Source organism: Bombina bombina, chromosome 6 (assembly GCF_027579735.1).
Source record: "Bombina bombina isolate aBomBom1 chromosome 6, aBomBom1.pri, whole genome shotgun sequence".
Lineage (NCBI taxonomy): Eukaryota > Metazoa > Chordata > Amphibia > Anura > Bombinatoridae > Bombina > Bombina bombina.
The window spans coordinates 1,047,237,105-1,047,261,148 of NC_069504.1; the positions used below are offsets into that span (position 1 = coordinate 1,047,237,105).

General features: G+C 38.0%; 1 protein-coding gene across 1 annotated transcript in view; it reads left to right on the top strand.

Annotated features, from left to right (window-relative positions):
* Positions 1-21,197, top strand: part of IQSEC3 (IQ motif and Sec7 domain ArfGEF 3) — a 374,477-nt gene extending 353,280 nt beyond the window's left edge. Inside the window, exons 11-14 of the mRNA XM_053718818.1 lie at positions 17,133-17,294; positions 18,623-18,715; positions 19,298-19,341; positions 20,079-21,197. Of these exons, the coding sequence (XP_053574793.1) occupies positions 17,133-17,294; positions 18,623-18,715; positions 19,298-19,341; positions 20,079-20,462 (683 nt within the window). The 3' untranslated portion in view covers positions 20,463-21,197. The remainder of the gene's footprint in view (positions 1-17,132; positions 17,295-18,622; positions 18,716-19,297; positions 19,342-20,078) is intronic.
* The last annotated feature ends 2,847 nt before the right edge of the window (positions 21,198-24,044 follow it).

A 24,044-nucleotide genomic window follows, 5' to 3' on the forward strand; every position in this document is an offset into this window, starting at 1 on the left:
AGCAGTTCTGGACACACCTGACTACAGCGGCTGATGTACCTCATATCTTTGAGCCCATATAACTTTTGTGTGCAATATTTTTTTTAAATACTTTTTATTAGATGGTGTAAGTGTACTTTGTAATGCATTTTTGATGTGTTTAGTGACACTTTTTTGCTTTGAGAAGATGCGTTAACTTGAATTGCACTCAAGTGATCACGTTTACTTTCAACTGGTAATAACAGCGCAATTTAAAATGTTTGCAAACGATTGCAAAAACCTGATATCGCTTGCATGCAAATGTTGGCGCTCTACTCGTAATTTGGCCCTTAAAGGGACATGAAACCCCAAAATTTAATGATTCAGATAGAGAATACAATTTAAAACAACTTTCCAATTTACTTCTATTTAATTTGCTTCATTCTTCAGATACAACGCATCTATGTGTATCCACCAATCAGCTGCTACTGAGCCTATTTAGATATGCTTTTCAACAAAGGATATCAAGAGAATGAAACAAATTAGATAATAGAAATACATTGTAAAGTTCTTTAAAATTGCATGCTCTTTCTGAATCATGAAAGAAAAAATGTGGGTTTCATGTCCCTTTAATGACCAGAAACAGCCACCTGAAGGACTTTACTACCAAATCATGATTCAGAAGAAGCAAAAACATCAAAATGGTAGAATTTAGAACAAGTATGTGAGGAAGACCAAGTAGCTGCTTTGCAAATTTGATCAACAGAGGCCTAATTCTTAAAGGCCCAGGAAAAAGCAACTGATCTGGTAGAATGGGCAGTAATCCATTTAGTGGGAGACTGACCTGCTTCTAAGTAAGCTTTATGAATCAAAAGCTTCAACCAAGCGGCTAATGAAATGGCAGTAGCCTTCTGACTCTTTCTGGCACCAGAAAAATGAACTAACAAGGTAGACGATTGTCTAAAATCCTTAGTAGTCTGTAAATAGTACTTCAAAGCTCTGACATCGAGATTATGGAAAATTCTTTGTATAAGTACAAAAAGAGGGAACAACAATCTCATGATTGATGTTACCAGAAGAAACCACCTTAGTCAAAAAGTCAAACTTAGTTCTCAAAACCACCCTATCCTGATGAAACACAAGATAAGGAGGCTCACAACAAAGAGCAGACAATTCAAAAACTCTTCTAGTAGAATACCTGATTGCATTTTATCAAGTGCGCTAACCCATCATGAAATATGAATGTTTCACATTCCAATGTTCTTGACATAGCATAATGTTATATTTATTCATAAATACATATTTCTACATATATACAATGCTTTTTTCATAAAATATTTATCTATTCCTATAAATATATATATATATAATATATATTTATGTGTTAATATGTGTATATACTGTACACATTAAAACATAATTATATATGTATATAAGCATATACATATATATTTACAGGGAACACACAGTTCCTATAGACCACAATGTAAAAACACTTTTTAGTGCCGTTTTTTTTAACACCCCACATCCCATTACTTTTAACCCCTCATAACTGCATTTAGCAGTTATATTTTTAAAAAATCCCAAAACACACCACTTTATTTTCGGGGGCAATTGGGTTACATTTAGAAACTTTTATGTTCATTTTCTGAGCGTTAATTGCTACGGCAAGCTCGCGGTAGCAATAACCAGCCACTTGAAATGGCTGGTTATTTATTGCGCTCCCGTAAATGGGCAAATTTGCCCATTTGCGAGCGCGTGATAAATTAGCGCTCGACTTGTAATCTAGCCCATTATTTTATTGCAATGTTTCACTGGGTAAATTTCACTAAGATAACATCCCAGCCTCTCCTGTTAATAACTTAATAGATATGACTAGTGAACTTTAGTAAATCAGAGAATAACTGGAATTTGTAGAGACTGTTGAAAGTGTTAAAGCTGTGACATTCAGAATGAAATACTGAGTAATGAGACAATTTGCAACTGTCACATCAGTTTAGAGTTTTAAACTTTGTAACACAAATGTCTTAAAGGAACACAAACCCCATTTTTTTTTTTCTTTGGTGATTCAGATAAAGCATACAATTTTAAAAAACTTTCCAATTTATTTTTATTATTAAATTTTCTTTATTCTATTGTTATTTTTTGATAAAGGAGCAGCAATGCGCTACTGGGAGCTAGCTGAATACATTGAGTGAGCCAATGACAGGAAGCAAACGTGTAGCCACCTATCAGAAGTAAGCTCCCAATAATGCACTGCTGCTTCTGAGCCTACCTAGATATTTTTTTTCAGTAAAGGATACCAAGAGAATTAAGCAAATTTAGATAATGTAAGTATATTGGAAAGTCATTTGAAAATTGCATGCTGTCTGAATCATGAAAGAAAAATGTTGTGTTTCATGTTCCTTTAAACATAAGTGTTTATGGTGGTGTTAGATGCTGCTAGAGTATAAAGGATGTAATCATCTCTTTTTAGAAGGGGAAGGTTTATCCCAGAAATGTGCTTATTAAACATACTTTCCCCAAGCACACCCACGTTGTTGCTGTATAGTGATAGTGCACTTATTGGGATTCATATAAATATAAACATTTTCATCTGAGTGAAGAACAATATTTCAAGTGCTCAATAAAACACCTTTGGCTTGGCTCTAGGGTTCCGGTGGAGGAGGAGCATGTAACTTCTGCTGTGCTCTCTGCTCCAGTCCCTTCAGCTGTTGGCGGTAAACCCTGCGCGCCTCACCCCAATTACTGGGGCTGCTACTTGGACAGTTAGAAACACCGCTCTTGGAACCCAACAGTGCCCTTACATCGCACTGTTTCTACTACAAGCCTTGCTGGCTTGGACTTTGCCACCCTGATTAACTTTTTGTCACTCACCACAAATTCCCAGTGATTATAATTTAATTCCTTCAGCCCCCCCCTGGACGTCTCTATTTTCTCCAGTAATTTTGAGAGACACTTTCTTTTTTCTAAAAGTTCCTGCCTCTGTTCCCTCTTCTCCCTTGGTACTCTTCACCTTCCCGGTCTTAAAATCCCCCACTGCCTAGCCGCACCTGTTACTGCTGAAAGAGATTGTCTTTGCCTAACGGAGACGTTGATCACTCACTCTCCGGATGAATCTGCTGACACCTTGTTCCCGGCTTCCCGCTGAGCCCCGGCTGTGCACCTGTGCTTGAATTCCCCCTCTCCCACCGGTGCTGCGAGAGAGGGGGTGAGATTGAAGCCTTCTGTTATCCCGAGGTAACGCGGGAACACCGACACACTTGCACACTCCGCTCCACCTACCAAGCCGATTTCTACAACCGGCGGCCTGTGTCTGTCCCTCCTCTCCCACTGGTGCTGCGAGAGAGGGGGTGAGAACGAAGCCTGCTGCTATCCCGAGGGAACGCGGGAACACCAACATACCTGTACACTCCGCACCACCTACCAAGCCGCTCTCTACAACCGGCGGCCTGTGTCTGTCCCTCCTCTCCCACTGGTGCTGCGAGAGAGGAGGAGGTATTGATTTCGACGAGCGGAGACCATTCCACGGAGGAGAAAGACAAGGCGAAGGCATCCGTATCGCAGAATTCCTTGTACTTGGAAGTTCCAGCATATACTCGGTGGCAGTGGGGAAGAAGCGGCCGGTGCAAGGTGAGCTGATTGGGACTGTGTTTTGAGCTTGGTGGTTGGAGAAGAGGGGTTAAAAGTGGACTAAGCCCTTAAAAATTTGTTTCAAGGGGACAGAATCATAGAACTCTTCCTCACTTGTTGTATAAACACTGACTCTACATAACTTTTATTCTCGCTTCTTCTTCCTCCTACAACACTAACTGCAATATTACACTCGATGCCAAATATTATATTTTGCTGTATCAGCAGGTTGTAATACAGAAACGCAGGACAGAAAGATATAGGAGGGAAAAAAGGAAACACCTAAGAAGACAAAACCTGCTTACACAACAAGGAATATACAGAAAGCATAAAACAGTTAAAAGATTCGAAGAAATAGGAGGGAATAGAGCTAGGGGGAAGAAGAAATAGAGAAGAGGGGAAGAAGAAACCGAAGCAACAAGAAATACAAGTCCTAGAACTTTTCAATTCTTTTTTTCTATATAAAACATATTCTTTATTTGATTGAACTATACTTGCTTGCATTGTGGTCAACAAAGTAATATAAAAACTAACATTATCTCTTAGATGTATTAATCTAAGCTAGTAACATCCTAGGGGGAATGTAGCCCCTCACCCCTTCTTCTTATAGGGACCATTTCTCTCTGCTCCCTTTTTCCTGCTGCCTCCTTAAAAAGTGTATTCCCTTTCACTCCCTAGGCAAATCTACTCATTTTTCTTTTAGGCCATTCTATCATTAGGTTTAATTGTCTCAACTCTTAAAATTAAATTATTATTAGGTTAACTTTATGCAAGTTTTTTGAGTAATACATATACAGTGCCTTGCTAAAATTTGTAACTTTCCCTCTTTAATGATCTCTGTCCTTATTATTGTGGCTGTTTTTTTTTTTGTTTTTTTTTTCTCTCCAGGTTTAATTAATCAGCCTTTCCCCTCTGATGGTAAGAGAGGGATTAAGAAAATTGTTACAATGGGAGGATCAGTTTAGCTTAGAAACGCTAATTGAAAGGGAAGGAAATAGAAATAGGAAGGTGGGGTAGGGAGAGGAAGAAGGGGAGATAGTAAATCCGAGTCCCTCTTTCTCTGACACATCTCTAGATACCCTTGGGAAGCTATTGTAAAAAAGGGGAAGAGGAAGAGAAAAAGGCTAGAAGGGAGAGGGAGAAAAAGGAGAGGAAATAGTTCTGCTGGAAGAATTAGGCTTTGTTAGAAAAATTCCTCCCCCTTAGAGGAACTTTCCCCACTCAGACTTTGGATGTTCCCTGCTTCTGGATAAAATAAAGCTATCTCAATATTTCATCTCATAGATATTAAGGTCACCTGAACCCAACCTCTTTCCCTCTGCCAGGTCTAAGGAGAATTTTTATAAACCTTGCACTGGTCCACACAGCTCTTTTTCACGCTTCCTCCCTCTTCACTTCCTCACGTCACAAAAGGGGGTAGTCTCCCCCCAACCCTTCCTTGAGTGTTACTTTTTCCCTTTTTTTTCTTATAATTATAACATCCCCTATTGGGTACTCACTAACCCTCTTAAGTAATAACTAACCTACACTTCACTTTCTTCACCTCACCCCACAATCGGATATTCACCCGGTAATCGTTAAATCACGTCACCTTATATGGATGAATTCCTACACGGGCACCACAAGACTTCTCCTGCGACCATGACAGGGAGACAGAGAGATAAGAAGAACAAAACTGCTCCTGAAACTCTACCTGATACAGGTCTGTCTGTATCACCTCGGCCAGCTACCCCAGAACAGTTAGATATACACTCACTAGTCTCTAAAATTTCAGAAGCACTAACCCCAAAATTCGACCTGCTGGAAAAAGAGATTAGACAAGATATCGCCTCTTTATCCAATGAGGTAAAACAGTTCGCCTTTAGAATATCTGAGGCTGAACAAAGAATTTCTGATCTGGAGGATCTAACCTCTGATTATAAAGATAATCTTGAATCCACAAATAATATCATTTTGAAAATGCAAAGTAAAATCGAAGATGTAGAGGATAGATCAAGAAGGAATAACCTTCGGATTATAGGGGTTCCCGAAGCAGGGCAATCTGAAGACCTCGAGAAACTAATAACCATAACCTTGCCTAGGTTACTGCAGATACCAGAATCTCACTCACCTATTATCATAGAAAGGGCCCATAGGATAGGCCCAATTGACACACATAGAAATAGTACCCGGCCAAGGCCTATTATAGTAAAATTTTTAAATTTTCAGCATAAGGTTATGTTATCTCAGGCATTTCGCAAACAGCAACCCATCTTTTTAGGTGAGGCAAAAATCTACCTATTCCAAGACTATTCTGCAGGTACAGCCGCCAAAAGGAGGGACCTCGCCCCTCATTGCACAAATTTTATTAATAAAGGCATCCAAGCAACCCTGCTGTACCCGGCCAGGTTGAAACTCCTAATTGATGGTCAAGTACATTTTTTTGAAACTGCACAAGATGCAGCCAAATTCTATGCTGAATCCTTTCCTCAGAATAAAAACTGAAAGGAGTTAACTAATTTATCAAGATTTAACCCCATAATTGGACACTTATGAGTAGACTCATAGTGTATGGTCGAGGATCTGGAGGCAAGCCCAAACTTTTTAAGTTGCTTGTTCTAAATGGGCTTACAGGGTTAAAATTTTTATTTAGGGGTTGTTTTTTTTTCTTTTCATTCTCTCTCTTCTCTCTCTTTCTCTCCTTTTTTCCTTCTCTCTTTTCGAGAGCTCTGTGAAAAATGGCTGGGGAGGGTAACCTAAAATTGACCTCCTGGAATATAGGTGGTCTAACCTCGCCTATAAAACGAAAGGCAATACTTTCCCAGTTAAGAAAAGACAACACTGACATCGCCTTTTTACAAGAGACGCATTTGAAACCTGAAGAAGTATTAAAACTTAAGACCTCTTGGGTTAAAGAAGTTTTATTCTCTTCTACCACAAAAAGAAAAAGTGGAGTAGCAATCCTCTTGGGGAAGAAACTCTCTTACGAGGTTATTCATGTGGATACGGATCAAGAGGGGAGATATCTGATGGCTAAAATCAAAGTTTTAAAAACATTATACACATTTTGTAACGTATATGCCCCCAACGTTTTCAGCCTTCCCTTCTGGGAAACGTTACAAAATAAACTTCTTTTATTTTCAGAAGGGTACTTAATACTTGGAGGTGATTTCAACATGGCCCCTCAATATCCGGCTGATAGGCTTAGGCAAAGCTCTGTTCCCTATAAAACCAAAAGAGACAATCTAGAGTCAAAACTGTTCACTAAATTGTTTAGTAATTTGAAACTTTGTGACATCTGGAGGATCCAAAACCCTGATCATAGGGAGTTTACATGTCACTCCAGAGCACATAAAACCCTTTCAAGAATAGATCTAATTCTGCTAGATGAAAGAGCATGCAAAACGAAGATGGTGGCTGGGATCTTACCCATCACCATCTCAGATCACGCCCCGATCACCCTTGATATTCAATTAAACTCTCCAAGTATCAGGAATTCCGGTTTCTTCTTTCCACGTTTCCTAGCAACTGACCTCAAATTCAAAAACTGGCTTATCTCTAGGTTCCGTGAATATGTATCTTTTAACAAAGAACATATTCCTCAGCCCGATTTATTTTTGGAGACTGCTAAGGCAGTTCTCCGTGGGGAAATTATAGCTTATTCCATCTCCAGATCCAAAAAACTTAAAAGAAGGGAAAGCAAAGTATTAAAGGCAGTTATGAATGCATATAACCGTTATATTTTTCAAAAAACCTCTGAAAACTGGTCCAGGTACATTAAGGCACTAGCTGTCAGGGACTCTCTTTTACTTTATAAATCGACCCAGAAAGACCTTAGGCTACGTGCCAAATTATACAGATATGGTAACAAGACCGGGAAGCTCTTGGCAAACTTGGTTAAGGCTGATAGATCTTCCTCCACAATAAAGTCTATTACCCAGGGTACTAAATCTCTTACCTCCTCAGAAGAAATATGCAAGGAATTTGAAGAATATTATAAGACATTATATTCCCATAAGGTTTCCAATATTATTCAGAGGGAAAGTTTCTGGAATAAAATAGTGGTACCAACTTTAACCCCCGACTTAATAGAAACTTTACAATCCCCAATTTCTGAAATAGAAATCTCTACAGCAATCCAAAGGCTAGCCCTTAACAAAGTTCCGGGACCGGATGCGCTCCCGAATGAATTCTATAAAATATTGGCACCAGAATTTACATGTTATCTAACTTAACTCTTTAACGATATTTATATCACTGGTAGAAGCCCCACTAAAGAATTTGTCGCATCATATACAACTCTCATACTCAAGCAGGGGAAAGAACCAAACAAAAAGGAATCATACAGGCCCATTGCACTTCTAAACACAGATTACAAGCTTTTCACAGCCATCCTCGCACACAGACTTCATTCATTCCTTCCCACTATCATACATAAAGATCAAGCTGGTTTTATCTTGAAGCGAAACTCTTCAGCTAAGATAAGAGAGGTTTTCTTGACCATAGAATATTTTAGGAAGATGGAGGAATCAGGAGGGCTGGGGGGGGAGGACACCTCTGATAGGGCAATCATCTCTATAGATGCTGAAAAGGCATTTGACTCGGTACATCATGATCATTTGTCCTTTACACTACAGCAGTTTGGTATAGGAGGTAATATGCTCCGTTTATTCAATAACTTATACAGGAATGCCTCCACAAAAATCTTAGTAAATGGTGATATGACTCAAGATATAAGACTCGAGAGGGGAACCAGGCAGGGGTGTCCTCTCTCTCCTCTCCTCTTCGATATGGCCATTGAGCCTCTTGCTATACAGATTCGACATCAATTGCAAGGGATTAAAATTAAAAAAAAAGAACTGCAAATCGCATTATACGCAGATGACGTATTGGTATATATATCGGATACAGCTAGAAACATCCCTAAACTTCTTGAAATTGTGGAGCAGTTTGTCTCATTTTCTGGCTATAAGGTGAACATCTTAAAGTCTGAGTTATGCTGGCTTAAACAAACTAAAGACTCTTGTCAAAATATTCCGTTTTCTATAGTTCAGAATGCATTCAGATACTTAGGTATCTGGATCTCTCCTAATCCTAATGCCTGGTATGACTTAAATATTGCACCCGTTCTAAATAAAGTTAAACAAGCTTTTAAAAACTGGCAGAATCTCCCTCTGTCTCTATCAGGACGAATAGCACTTTATAAAATGTCTCTGTTACCTAAAATCTTATATGTCCTCCAGAACACTCCACTTGTCTTGAAAATGAAAGATATACTATCTTTTAACTCCGCTCTTCGCTCTTTCATCTGGCAGAACAGGAAACCAAGGATCTCACTGTCTAAGTTAGTGCTTCCCGTAGAATTTGGGGGACTCTCTTTACCAGATATTAGGCTATACAATGCAGTGTTTCAGGCCAGAGTAGCTATGGATTGGCTAGCTAACTCTAATTATGTAACAAGTTTTGATCTGGAAAGTAACATAGCCTCTCCATGCTCCCTGATAGCCTTATTACACTGTAATAATAATATACTACCGCCTGAAATAAAAAAGATAAAATCTATCTATAATCCAATTCAGATGTGGAAGAAGCTATGTTCTTTGTTACACATTGAATTTAGGATCTCAAGGTATTTACCACTTTCAAACAACCCACAATTTCAACCTGGGATACAATCTGCTCTCTTCACCAAGTGGAAATCGCTCGGTCTTATAAATATTTGTCAGCTGTTAGACTTCGAAAGAAGGTGCATAAAAACATTTAACTCTCTTAAAGAGGAATATCACCTTTCTAACAAAAAATTTTATGCTTATCTCCAAGCGAGACACTATGCTCTTCAATTAACAAATGACTTTGGCTGGGATTGGTCTTTAGGTCTCCTTGAAAACTGGCTTACGTTAGTTAAAAGTGGTATAACTTCGATATCATACATCTATCAAAAACTTATCTCACTTAAAGGTCCAGATATAATAGAAAAGTTGCAGGCCAAGTGGGCAGCAGCTCTACCGGAAACTTCATTGCAGGCAAATGTTGTAACCTCATCATGTCAAGCAGTCTTGCGAGCTACTCTCTCTGCCTCATGGCGTGAGGCACATGTAAAATTGCTCCACATGACATATTTTACTCCAGAAAAAGGGACTAAATGCCGAAATCCCAGCTTTAACAAATGTCCAAAATGTTCATATATATCGGCTAGCCTTATTCATATGTTTTGGCATTGTCCAAAAATTAGAAACTTTTGGCTAAAGATACAGTACTGGTTCAGAAACATGGTGGGTGTCCCCTCCTTGATATTATCTCCTCCAAACATAATCTTTCCTCTCACAGATCTAGGCCTGCCTCAGGATAAACTCAAAACAGTCACCTTGGTAATACTTGCGGTTAGATATTTAATCTTGAAAAAATGGAAGCTGAAAGCAATCCCGAGTATTTCAGAGGTAAAAAATTGTTTAAAAAAGCAATGCATTATCGAACAAATTGATACCGATCTACATAGTGACATAGACGTGAAGAGTTTCTTCTCTAAGTGGTCAAATTTTATTAAAGCTTTATCCCCTAGCGAGATTGAATACTTAATATATCCATTCAAAGATACGGAACTGGTCCTTTTGGGATTATGGTGACCCTCCTCAGCCAAAAGCTATAGTCATGGAGGGGGAGGGGGGGGAGGGAGAATAGAGAAATAATTTCTTTTTTTTTTTTTTTTTATTATTATTTTTTTTTAATTTTAGTTTTTTGTGTTTAAATTTATGAGTGTTCAATTGGTTTTTTTATTTATTTAAAATTAGAAAAATCCCAACTAGATGTACAAATACTTCATATAAGGGAATTAGTAATTTGGTATGTGAAATGTGAAATTTTTTTCTTTCATGTAATTAGCAAGAGTCCATGAGCTAGTGACGTATGGGATATACATTCCTACCAGGAGGGGCAAAGTTTCCCAAACCTCAAAATGCCTATAAATACACCCCTCACCACACCCACAATTCAGTTTTACAAACTTTGCCTCCTATGGAGGTGGTGAAGTAAGTTTGTGCTAGATTCTACGTTGATATGCGCTCCGCAGCAAGTTGGAGCCCGGTTTTCCTCTCAGCGTGCAGTGAATGTCAGAGGGATGTGATGAGAGTATTGCCTATTTGAATGCAGTGATCTCCTTCTACGGGGTCTATTTCATAGGTTCTCTGTTATCGGTCGTAGAGATTCATCTCTTACCTCCCTTTTCAGATCGACGATATACTCTTATTTATATACCATTACCTCTGCTGATTTTCGTTTCAGTACTGGTTTGGCTTTCTACAAACATGTAGATGAGTGTCCTGGGGTAAGTAAATCTTATTTTCTGTGACACTCTAAGCTATGGTTGGGCACTTTATTTATAAAGTTCTAAATATATGTATTCAAACATTTATTTGCCTTGACTCAGGATGTTCAACATTCCTTATTTTCAGACAGTCAGTTTCATATTTGGGATAATGCATTTGAATCAATTTTTTTCTTACCTTAAAATTTGACTCTTTTTTCCCTGTGGGCTGTTAGGCTCGCGGGGGCTGAAAATGCTTCATTTTATTGCGTCATTCTTGGCGCGGACTTTTTTGGCGCAAAAAATCTTTTCTGTTTCCGGCGTCATACGTGTCGCCGGAAGTTGCATCATTTTTTTGACATCCTTTTGCGCCAAAAATGTCGGCGTTCCGGATGTGGCGTCATTTTTAGCGCCAAAAAACATTTAGGCGCCAAATAATGTGGGCGTCTTATTTGGCGCCAAAAAATATGGGCGTCGCTTTTGTCTCCACATTATTTCAGTCTCATTTTTTCTTTGCTTCTGGTTACTAGAAGCTTGTTTATTGGCATTTTTTCCCATTCCTGAAACTGTCATTTAAGGAATTTGATCAATTTTGCTTTATATGTTGTTTTTTCTCTTACATTATGCAAGATGTCTCACGTTGCATCTGAGTCAGAAGATACTTCAGGAAAATCGCTGTCTAGTGCTGGAACTACCAAAGCTAAGTGTATCTGCTGTAAACTTTTGGTAGCTATTCCTCCGGCTGTTGTTTGTATTAATTGTCATGACAAACTTGTTAAAGCAGATAATATTTCCTTTAGTAATGTACCATTGCCTGTTGCAGTTCCTTCAACATCTAAGGTGCAGAATGTTCCTGATAACATAAGAGATTTTGTTTCTGAATCCATCAAGAAGGCTATGTCTGTTATTTCTCCTTCTAGTAAACATAAAAAATCTTTTAAAACTTCTCTCTCTACAGATGAATTTTTAAATGAACATCATCATTCTGATTCTGATGACTCTTCTGGTTCAGAGGATTCTGTCTCAGAGATTGATGCTGATAAATCTTCATATTTATTTAAAATGGAATTTATTCGTTCTTTACTTAAAGAAGTACTAATTGCTTTAGAAATAGAGGATTCTGGTCCTCTTGATACTAATTCTAAACGTTTAGATAAGGTATTTAAATCTCCTGTGGTTATTCCAGAAGTTTTTCCTGTTCCTAATGCTATTTCTGAAGTAATTTCCAGAGAATGGGATAAATTGGGTAATTCATTTACTCCTTCTAAACGTTTTAAGCAATTATATCCTGTGCCGTCTGACAGATTAGAATTTTGGGACAAAATCCCTAAAGTCGATGGGGCTATTTCTACCCTTGCTAAACGTACTACTATTCCTACGTCAGATGGTACTTCGTTTAAAGATCCTTTAGATAGGAAAATTGAATCCTTTCTAAGAAAAGCTTATCTGTGTTCAGGTAATCTTCTTAGACCTGCTATATCATTGGCTGATGTTGCTACAGCTTCAACTTTTTGGTTGGAGACTTTAGCGCAACAAGTAACAGATCATGATTCTCATAATATTATTATTCTTCTTCAGCATGCTAATAATTTTATCTGTGATGCCATTTTTGATATTATCAGAGTTGATGTCAGGTTTATGTCTCTAGCTATTTTAGCTAGAAGAGCTTTATGGCTTAAAACTTGGAATGCTGATATGGCTTCTAAATCAACTCTACTTTCCATTTCTTTCCAGGGTAACAAATTATTTGGTTCTCAGTTGGATTCTATTATCTCAACTGTTACTGGTGGGAAAGGAACTTTTTTACCACAGGATAAAAAATCTAAGGGTAAAAACAGGGCTAATAATCGTTTTCGTTCCTTTCGTTTCAACAAAGAACAAAAGCCTGATCCTTCATCCTCAGGAGCAGTTTCAGTTTGGAAACCATCTCCAGTCTGGAATAAATCCAAGCCTTCTAGAAAGGCAAAGCCTGCTTCTAAGTCCACATGAAGGTGCGGCCCTCATTCCAGCTCAGCTGGTAGGGGGCAGGTTACGTTTTTTCAAAGAAATTTGGATCAATTCTGTTCACAATCTTTGGATTCAGAACATTGTTTCAGAAGGGTACAGAATTGGTTTCAAGATGAGACCTCCTGCAAAGAGATTTTTTCTTTCCCGTGTCCCAGTAAATCCAGTGAAAGCTCAAGCATTTCTGAATTGTGTTTCAGATCTAGAGTTGGCTGGAGTAATTATGCCAGTTCCAGTTCTGGAACAGGGGATGGGGTTTTATTCAAATCTCTTCATTGTACCAAAGAAGGAGAATTCCTTCAGACCAGTTCTGGATCTAAAAATATTGAATCGTTATGTAAGGATACCAACGTTCAAAATGGTAACTGCAAGGACTATCTTGCCTTTTGTTCAGCAAGGGCATTATATGTCCACAATAGATTTACAGGATGCATATCTGCATATTCCGATTCATCCAGATCATTATCAGTTCCTGAGATTCTCTTTTCTGGACAAGCATTACCAGTTTGTGGCTCTGCCGTTTGGCCTAGCTACAGCTCCAAGAATTTTTACAAAGGTTCTCGGTGCCCTTCTGTCTGTAATCAGAGAACAGGGTATTGTGGTATTTCCTTATTTGGACGATATCTTGGTACTTGCTCAGTCTTTACATTTAGCAGAATCTCATACGAATCGACTTGTGTTGTTTCTTCAAGATCATGGTTGGAGGATCAATTCACCAAAAAGTTCATTGATTCCTCAGACAAGGGTAACCTTTCTGGGTTTCCAGATAGATTCAGTGTCCATGACTCTGTCTTTAACAGACAAGAGACGTCTAAAATTGATTTCAGCTTGTCGAAACCTTCAGTCACAATCATTCCCTTCGGTAGCCTTATGCATGGAAATTCTAGGTCTTATGACTGCTGCATCGGACGCGATCCCCTTTGCTCGTTTTCACATGCGACCTCTTCAGCTCTGTATGCTGAATCAATGGTGCAAGGATTACACAAAGATATCTCAATTAATATCTTTAAAACCAATTGTACGACACTCTCTAACGTGGTGGACAGATCACCATCGTTTAATTCAGGGGGCTTCTTTTGTGCTTCCGACCTGGACTGTAATTTCAACAGATGCAAGTCTCACAGGTTGGGGAGCTGTGTGGGGATCTCTGACAGCACAAGGAGTTTGGGAATCTCAGGAGGTGAGATTACCGATCAATATTTTGGAACTCCGTGCAATTTTCAGAGCTCTTCCGTCTTGGCCTCTTCTGAAGAGAGAATCGTTCATTTGTTTTCAGACAGACAATGTCACTACTGTGGCATACATCAATCATCAAGGAGGGACTCACAGTCCTCTGGCTATGAAAGAACTATCTCGAATTCTGGTTTGGGCGGAATCCAGCTCCTGTCTAATATCTGCGGTTCATATCCCAGGTATAGACAATTGGGAAGCGGATTATCTCAGTCGCCAAACGTTGCATCCGGGCGAATGGTCTCTTCACCCAGAGGTATTTCTTCAGATTGTTCAAATGTGGGAGCTTCCAGAAATAGATCTGATGGCGTCTCATCTAAACAAGAAACTTCCCAGGTATCTGTCCAGATCCCGGGATCCTCAGGCGGAAGCAGTGGATGCATTATCACTTCCTTGGAAGTATCATCCTGCTTATATCTTTCCGCCTCTAGTTCTTCTTCCAAGAGTAATCTCCAAGATTCTGAAGGAATGCTCGTTTGTTCTGCTGGTAGCTCTGGCATGGCCTCACAGGTTTTGGTATGCGGATCTTGTCCGGATGGCCTCTTGCCATCCGTGGACTCTTCCACTACGACCAGAACTTCTGTCGCAAGGTCCTTTTTTCCATCAGGATCTGAAATCCTTAAATTTAAAGGTATGGAGATTGAACGCTTGATTCTTGGTCAAAGAGGTTTCTCTGACTCTGTGATTAATACTATGTTACAGGCTCGTAAATCTGTATCCAGAGAGATATATTTTAGAGTCTGGAAGACTTATATTTCTTGGTGTCTTTCTCATCATTTTTCTTGGCATTCTTTTAGAATTCCGAGAATTTTACAGTTTCTTCAGGATGGTTTAGATAAAGGTTTATCCGCAAGTTCTTTGAAAGGACAAATCTCTGCTCTTTCTGTTCTTTTTCACAGAAAGATTGCTAATCTTCCTGATATTCATTGTTTTGTACAAGCTTTGGTTCGTATAAAACCTGTCATTAAGTCAATTTCTCCTCCTTGGAGTTTGAATTTGGTTCTGGGGGCTCTTCAAGCTCCTCCGTTTGAACCTATGCATTCATTGGACATTAAATTACTTTCTTGGAAAGTTTTGTTCCTTTTGGCAATCTCTTCTGCCAGAAGAGTTTCTGAATTATCTGCTCTTTCTTGTGAGTCTCCTTTTCTGATTTTTCATCAGGATAAGGCAGTGTTGCGAACTTCTTTTGAATTTTTACCTAAAGTTGTGAATTCTAACAACATTAGTAGAGAAATTGTGGTTCCTTCATTATGTCCTAATCCTAAGAATTCTAAGGAGAAATCATTGCATTCTTTGGATGTTGTTAGAGCTTTGAAATATTATGTTGAAGCTACTAAGTCTTTCCGAAAGACTTCTAGTTTATTTGTTATCTTTTCCGGTTCTAGAAAAGGCCAGAAAGCTTCTGCCATTTCTTTGGCATCTTGGTTGAAATCTTTAATTCATCTTGCCTATGTTGAGTCGGGTAAAACTCCGCCTCAAAGGATTACAGCTCATTCTACTAGGTCAGTTTCTACTTCCTGGGCGTTTAGGAATGAAGCTTCGATTGATCAGATTTGCAAAGCAGCAACTTGGTCCTCTTTGCATACTTTTACTAAATTCTACCATTTTGATGTATTTTCTTCTTCTGAAGCAGTTTTTGGTAGAAAAGTACTTCAGGCAGCGGTTTCAGTTTGAATCTTCTGCTTATGTTTTTCATTAAACTTTATTTTGGGTGTGGTTTATTTTCAGCAGGAATTGTCTGTCTTTATTTTATCCCTCCCTCTCTAGTGACTCTTGCGTGGAAAGATCTACATCTTGGGTAATCATTATCCCATACGTCACTAGCTCATGGACTCTTGCTAATTACATGAAAGAAAACATAATTTATGTAAGAACTTACCTGATAAATTCATTTCTTTCATATTAGCAAGAGTCCATGAGGCCCGCCCTTTTTTTGGGGTGGTTATGATTTTTGTATAAAGCACAATTATTCCAATTCCTTATTTTATATGCTTTCGCACTTTTTTATCACCCCACTTCTTGGCTATTCGTTAAACTGAATTGTGGGTGTGGTGAGGGGTGTATTTATAGGCATTTTGAGGTTTGGGAAACTTTGCCCCTCCTGGTAGGAATGTATATCCCATACGTCACTAGCTCATGGACTCTTGCTAATATGAAAGAAATGAATTTATCAGGTAAGTTCTTACATAAATTATGTTTTATTTATTTTTTATTATTATTATTTTTTTTTTTATTTTTTTTTTTGTTTAAATTTATGAGTGTTCAATTGGTTTTTTTTTTTATTTAAAATTAGAAAAATCCCAACTAGATGTACAAATACTTCATATAAGGGAATTAGTAATTTGGTATGTGAAATGTGAAATTTTCAATTAAAAATTGTCTTGCTTTGCAATATATTATGTTTTACCTGGCCCTGCGAGGCATAAGAGGTTGAATTTATTTGATTGTACACCTTGTTGGCTATAAATAAATAATTAAAAAAAACAAAAATAAACACCTTTGGCTTTAGTGCACTTGGCTTAGCGCCCCTTCAGGTTAGCGGGCGAGCAAAATCCAGAACAAGCTTTTGTAGTGCACCCCCTAGACATCTATGGGGTGAGGGAGTGGCCGCGCTATCCGACTCTAGCAGAGGGTGTCAATCATCCCGATCGTATCTGATCGGGATGATTGCTATCCACCGCCTCAGAGGTGGCCGACGAGTTAAGGAGCAGCGGTCTTACGACCGCTGCTTCTTAACTCCTGCTTCAGGTGGACCTGAAGAGGAGTGGGTTGGAAGCAGCATCCGCTGCTTCTAAAATGGACCCCATACTGTTAGCTTGTAATATGAGCACTATTGATTTAATTTAAGCGGTGGTAGCATTCAATAGTGCTAATATTTTTGTGCTCCACTTGCAATCTAGGCCATAGTCAGGAAGTCACCCTTAGGCAGTTGTGTTCATTGTCATGGAGAAATCTAGCACTGGTGCCACCTTTTGATTGATACTTAAAGATGCTGCCATGTTATATCTGCACTATTTTCTGTCCCCAGATTACCCTCATGGAATTACCCTTGTCAGTCCGCTCTCCGGGTCAGAGAAGAGACTGGTTCTGCATTTCTGTGCTCTGGGTGCTGATGAACTGCAGAAATTCCTAGAGGATCTTAAGGAATCCATCTACGAAGTGTCTGAGATGGAGCAGATTCGCATTGAATGTGAGCAAAAGTGTGTAAGTGAGTGTCTGTGTGTACATGCACATTCTTGCATTTTTATGTGCTTGCTTGTGAGCGTGCATGCTGATGTGTTTGTGTCCGTGTGGCCATGCAAGGCTTTATATGTGTATGTGACTAAACAAGCCAGCATTTGTTCTGCACTCATAATGATTGGCGCACATAGTGTGAGGGAGCTTACTGTGCTGTTAAATAGAGTTTGGGATACTAGATATATACACTTTATCTTAAAATATTAACGGGATATTATACGCCATGTTTTATTTGTTTTACTTAAAATAGGACATTTTAAAATGCGCTACTGTCATGTTTATTGTTAAGGCATTTCTGTTTGTGTGGTATTTTCTGTTTTACCTCTATAGCTGTGGAATTTGTCTATGTCCCCAAGGATGTGTTGTTCCTAAACTTGGTTTAAACTGCTTAAAGGGACAGGAAAGACCACAATTTTCTTTCATGATTTGAAAAGAACATAACATTTTAAACAACTTTCCAGTTTACTTCTATTATTAAATTTGCTTTATTCTCTTGTTATCCTTTGCTGAAGGAACAGCAATACACTACTGGCAGCTAGCTGAACACATCTTGTTAGCCAATCACAAGAGATAAATGTGTGCAGCCACCAATCAGCTGCTAGCTCCCACTAGTGTAGGATATGTGCGTATTCTTTTTCAACAAGGAATACCAAGAGAACGAAGCACATTTGAAAATAGAAGAGAATTTAAAAGTGTCTTAAAATTAAATGCTGTATCTGAATCATGCAAGTCTAATTTTGACTTTCCTATCCCTTTAAGCTTAACCTTTTTTATGTAAAACAAAACTTTTAACATATTTAAATTAAGTTGTATTATTAGCACGATAGTCATTTTTTTTAGTGTAATGTTCTCTTAAGAGGGTAATATAGCTGTGAGACGGAGACATGCAAAAACATCTGACCGCATCAAATCGAAACATGTTTACTGACTGGCACTGAGAAAACATGGCCGCCCTTTTATGCTGAACTATTGATCATCACTTTGTTTCTTAACTTAATGTCATGTACACACATATATATAACATTTTCTTGTCATCTTAATTACCTTTTATGTAAATATATTAAATTGACTTTACGTTTAGGTTTTGTACTTTTATACAGAATGTTGCCCTGGCAGTCGCAGCATAAGTGATAGAATAATAGATATGCTGCTTGTTTTTATTGAGTTATCTTCCCGCCACAGCGCCCTCTAGCTCCTATATGAGAGTTTTTAATGTGGTAATAAAAAAACAACTTAGAATCTGTTATAACATATCAACACTGTTCTTGTCACTCCTCCCAGGGGAGCTGGAAAAGCAACATGGGGTGAAGGCTGCTCCCATGAAGACAAACGGGTCTCAGCTGGACACTCCGTCCAAGCAGGAGTCCCCCACCGGTGAGTGGCACATTCTGCAGTGTCACAGCCTTGCACCTCCTGCACCCTGGGTTTCCCTTAATTGGTTTCTCCCCCTTTTATATGTCTGTCTTATTCTTTACCCCAGGATGTCTTTGCTTCTTAAATAGTTCTGCAATTGTAAATAAATCTGTCTTCATCTCTTGCTAAATTCCCCATCCTTTCTTTTTATTACTCATTTCAGTTGAACAATGAAACAACCCTCTGCTTATCCTAAGCTTCTTTTTGTCTGCCTATCTTTATATACCTTGTTCTCTTATGCTCTGTCCTGTGAATCTTTTGTTCCTTCACTCTGTTTTCATCCATCTTTACTCTTGTCTTTCTATCTGCATCTAAATCTCATTCTTTATCTCTTTTTTCTTCACACTCTGTTTTTCTGTTTTTTTATATTTTATTCCATTCCTTATTTCATCATTCTCACTTTTAATTCATTTTCCACTTTACCTTACATACTATATTTTACTTCTTCATCATTCTATCTCTATTCCTCATGCAACTTCCGTCTTTCTTTCTGTCTCTACATCTGTCTCTCTCCTGCACCTAAGTTCACCTCATATTTTGAAGGTAAGCGCGATCCATCTGAGAAGGATGCGGACAGCGTGATAGAGGTGAGTAATGTAACAAATCATTGCTTTGACACTGACCAATCATTATGCTTCATCCTGTGCTGCTCCATGCTCCATATTATAATTATTCACAACAATCTGTCAATATAGTTTTCATAGATAACTAGATTCATGTCACCTCTTCAAAATCCCAGTGATCCTCCTTAATTTATCTCAGCTTTCTTTAAAAAAAACATGAGTAGAATAATCCAGAAATTAATATATTCCTTCTTGCTTGGGGAAATTTGGTGCTGATCTCTTATATTATAGAGTTACCACAACTCAACGGTACATTTCCAACTATATAATTATAATAAGGGATTAGCACTTGGTAATCCCAAGCAACGACCTTCACCGATAAAGTAGTGTACAATTCTGTATCTACCTCTAGAATTTTTTTCATTCTTGTAGATGGGTTCGTAAAAACCTAGTTGCCTATAGTTGCATTAATTTAGAGGGGTGGGAAGTACATCAAAAACTTGCTACATTCTTTGTTAAGGTTTAAAGCGTAAAGGGGGTTTCTGTCTTTCAAGTATGAATATGGTTTACAATATTTCTTGATAGACCCTGAAGTATCAATATGATAATACACTGGGGTGGACAAATAGGTGCAAGTGGTTGAAATACACAGGGTGTCCTAGGGAATGGGTGCTAGATGCATGGGGCACAGAGCAGCCAGGCATAGCATGTGGGTGATAGTCTTGTAACATTTAATGCTTCTCTGGCTGTTTCTAAACTAGGTGTCAATTCACAACAGGCTTCAGACGTCCCAGCACATCGGCTCCCAGGGGCTAGAGAATGGAGCTCCGGGCAGCATGGCTCCTAATGGGCAGCGCGAAGTTTTGCAGGCCTGCCCCTCCAACCGGCTCCTGCAATGCCAACAGATTGTCAAGGTGATTGTGCTGGACACGCCCGGCCGGGCACTGTCTGACCAAGACCAGACTGTCACCCGTTACTTGTCTGGGTCCTGCTCCTCCACCCCCCTGCGCAGTGTTGGGGGGAGTGTTCACCAGCCCCCTTTGCCCCCTCCTCCTCCTCCATATAACCATCCCCATCAATACTGCCCACCAGGGATCCTTCTAAGCCAGCGCAGATATTCCAGTGGCTCCCGGAGTCTTGTGTAGACATTTTGACATTTATCAGTCAAACTGGACTAATAGACTAGCACACTCACAACCTTGCACATTCACGATCCCAAGAACACTCAGCTGATCTTAACGTTAACTTGCCCATTTTTTTCCCACTTTCCACTGAAAAGTAATGCCTGTTCTACCCACCTGCTCTTGCACACTCTTAGCTGCTGTTACAAACCCATTGCATTCTTTGTATAGTCATATAGTCCCTAAACCTTGAACTTGCACACTACAATTTCCACTTTTTAAGCCCATGAGAGTTCTAGTTTGTAATTTTTAGTAGGTTTAATCTATCTCCCAAAAGTTTATATTATGGAGGAACCTTTGTATGAGAAGCACGTCCTGGACAGGCCCACCATACCCCTTTCCTGAACCCATTCCTCTCACGCATATGTCACTTGAACTCCTATCTCCTGGAGGATTGGCACCAGATGAACATTATTTATGACACTGAGCCATGGGCCACCCTGGGGGTGCTGTCAAACAGAACTTTCAAAGACAGCATGGGGAACATGAAGATTTGTAAGCACTGGAAATACCATGAACTGGGCAGCAACTCTAATGGTGACAGCAGGGGAAACTTAGAAAACGGTTGACCAGAAGGAAATTGTGTAGCAAAGCTATTTTCTGCATCATGGAATAATGGATGGATACCCTGCAGAGCCATTTAGAACTGGATGGTTTTACTCTTGGTTTTACTCACCAAAGGGAGACTGTAAAGATGAGAATGGTCTACGAATGATAACTCTATACTTGCAATGCTCTATAGAGTGACTAGTATATAATATTATAATTATGTGCAGAGCCTCGTACTAGAGTGTCCAAGATTATATTAAGGATGGATATGCACTGTTTGTTTTCCTACAAAATAACAATGTTATTGTGCACAAAAAACACATATACACCAGTTACAGTCACAACACACTCACATTGGTTCTTGCCAAAATAGGTTAATTAATGAAACACGCCACATCTAATTACATTGCTCTCACAATTTAAGTTTAGCTTGTTATAGGTTGTGGTAGGTGAGTAGTTGGTGCCACCATTTTCAAAATTTACAATTAATCAAGCACAACCCTCAGTTATTTACTACATTATTTATGTTAGGGATGTCCAAACTTTTTAAATGAGGGAACACACTGAATTTTTTATACTTTAATACAGAACTATTAAACAAAATTTTAAAATTATATTAACGAGAAAAAAAAAACACTTTTCCATTAAACGTGCAATGTCCAATAAAAGTTTTTAACATTTATTTATTTTTTGCACATAGACCTAGATCCAGAACCATATACCTGGGTACGTCATGTTGGTGGGCACTTTATGTGTTGCCAATGGGGAGACGTAATGGATTATTGTATTGTAGTTAAATTATTCAATGTAATATCATGCATCCATATGGTGCATATTAGCAACTGCAGTCCAATTTAAAATGCCGCACATTATCTTTCTAACAATATATTCATTGGGCGAGTGGAGGGCCAGAAAAAAAACATTTAATTTTGGTAAAGGCTCATAAATAACAAAACACGTATCAAACTATTGCATTGCATTAAAATAACCTATTTGAGAAATAACATGTGCATTCCATTTATAAGGAAGTTTGTATGGGAACATCAACAGGCAGTTTACTAAACCATTGTTACAAGAGTTCTGCGCGTTGTTATATAAGATCATTTACTGGAATGTTTCTCCATATTTTTTCAACATCATTATATGGAATACAGAGGAACCCGCGTACTAGTTTATATGGATGCAGAGATGAAAGAGATTAAAAAAATAACATAGTCACTGATATGGTCATATATATTAGCCAACCCAGAGACAAGAGATATCATGATATTCCCATCTAAACTGGGGTTAGAATAAAATGCAATAGTTAATATTGTAGTTAAGATGCAGTTAGATATATAACAATATAGTTACCAAAGAACTAAAAAGCTGTTTAATCTTGGCCTGAAAGGACATTATTTATTTTTCAGCAATAATTATACATGAAAAAAATGAACGCATAAGTCTAGCTATATTCAACCTTTATCTCGTCTTATATTTTAAATATGCACTTTTTTATAATTGGCAATTTTTTATCATTCTAAAGAGACACTGTTCTTATTCTTTATTCATTGGTAGGGATGGGCAAATGTTTCTCAACATTCTAAAAATGAAACAAATTTTAACACATTTGTTCGTTTTGAATGTTTGAACAACATTCTAAGATTTATTTAATGTATTAGTATTTCTAATGCTTTCTTTAAATATAATATTCTATTCGAATGTGTCTAATAATTCTATTCGAATTATGCAATATTCAAATTTGCAGAAATGTTCAAGTTGTATATTTGTTATAGTATTTCTATTGCTTTCTTTAAATGCAATATTCAAATTATGCAATATTTGAAATAGAAACATTCAAAATGATATATTTGTATCTATTATGTATCAATTTACTAATTTCCCTAGCACATGAACTATTGTACTTCTGAATAGTATTTGATAAATCGAATGTTACATGTGAAATTTCAAATGTGGACATTCGATCTAATTATGAACATTCGAAATCGAAAGTGATATTCGAAAACTGTAAATAACATTCGATTATAGAATATTTAAGAATATACCATTCGTTCTAACATGTGAATTTGAATATAAACAAATTCGCCCTTCCCTATTCATTGGCCAGCGGCGCAACTACTGTAGTATTAGATCTATATAGTCTCTTTCTCTCACATTCCTTTGTGACAGTACATGAAGATAATCTTAACAATTTAAATATGTCCTATCAATTTGTAGTGGTTAAAACTTACATGATACAAAAGACTTCAGTGGTACATTTTCCAACAAAAATTGCCTCCTTCCAGCATCCAGGTCAGTTTTTACCTTCTTCAGAAAGGCTGGATAAAAAAAACCATCTTCTCCAGTTTAGTTATATTATTACTTTTTCATTAAAAGTTTAGCCAGTGTAGATATATGGACAGAAAGACAGGTTTCAGGGATTGTGAGGAGGTTTAGAAATAAAGAGGTCATTAATTTGTTGTACACAAAGCTTTTGTTCTATGAGTTTGATGAGAAAGTGTCTGGGGGAATTAGTGAATATAAGGTTGCTGAAGTTATAGGTTGAAAACATGTTCTAATTGATTTGTGAAGTTAGTTTAGATATACCCAGCAATTTATGCACATTTATTTTAGGGCTATGACTGGGTTATGATTTTCTTGGGAAGTGCAAAGTGTAAAAGATAAAAAAGCACAACATTTAAAGGCTATATATAGTAGTATCTCAGTGAGTCTAGACAGGAATAGTTGCTCTCTTGAAATCTCTTTTACATTATCCATTAGTTTAATTTCTGTATTTGCCACTTGATTATTGACAGGGAATTTTTGATGCAACCCATGTGATTTATTCCAGTCCATTAGATTTTGCCATGCTTCCTGTTATAGAGTAATTTCAATCCATCACAAGCACTGTTGTTTGAATTAACTAAAATGCCTAAATTACAAGTATGATATAACCAGCAAATCTGTTTTTTTACATCTGATTTGGGTGAGCATGAAAACAAAATATTTAAAATAATT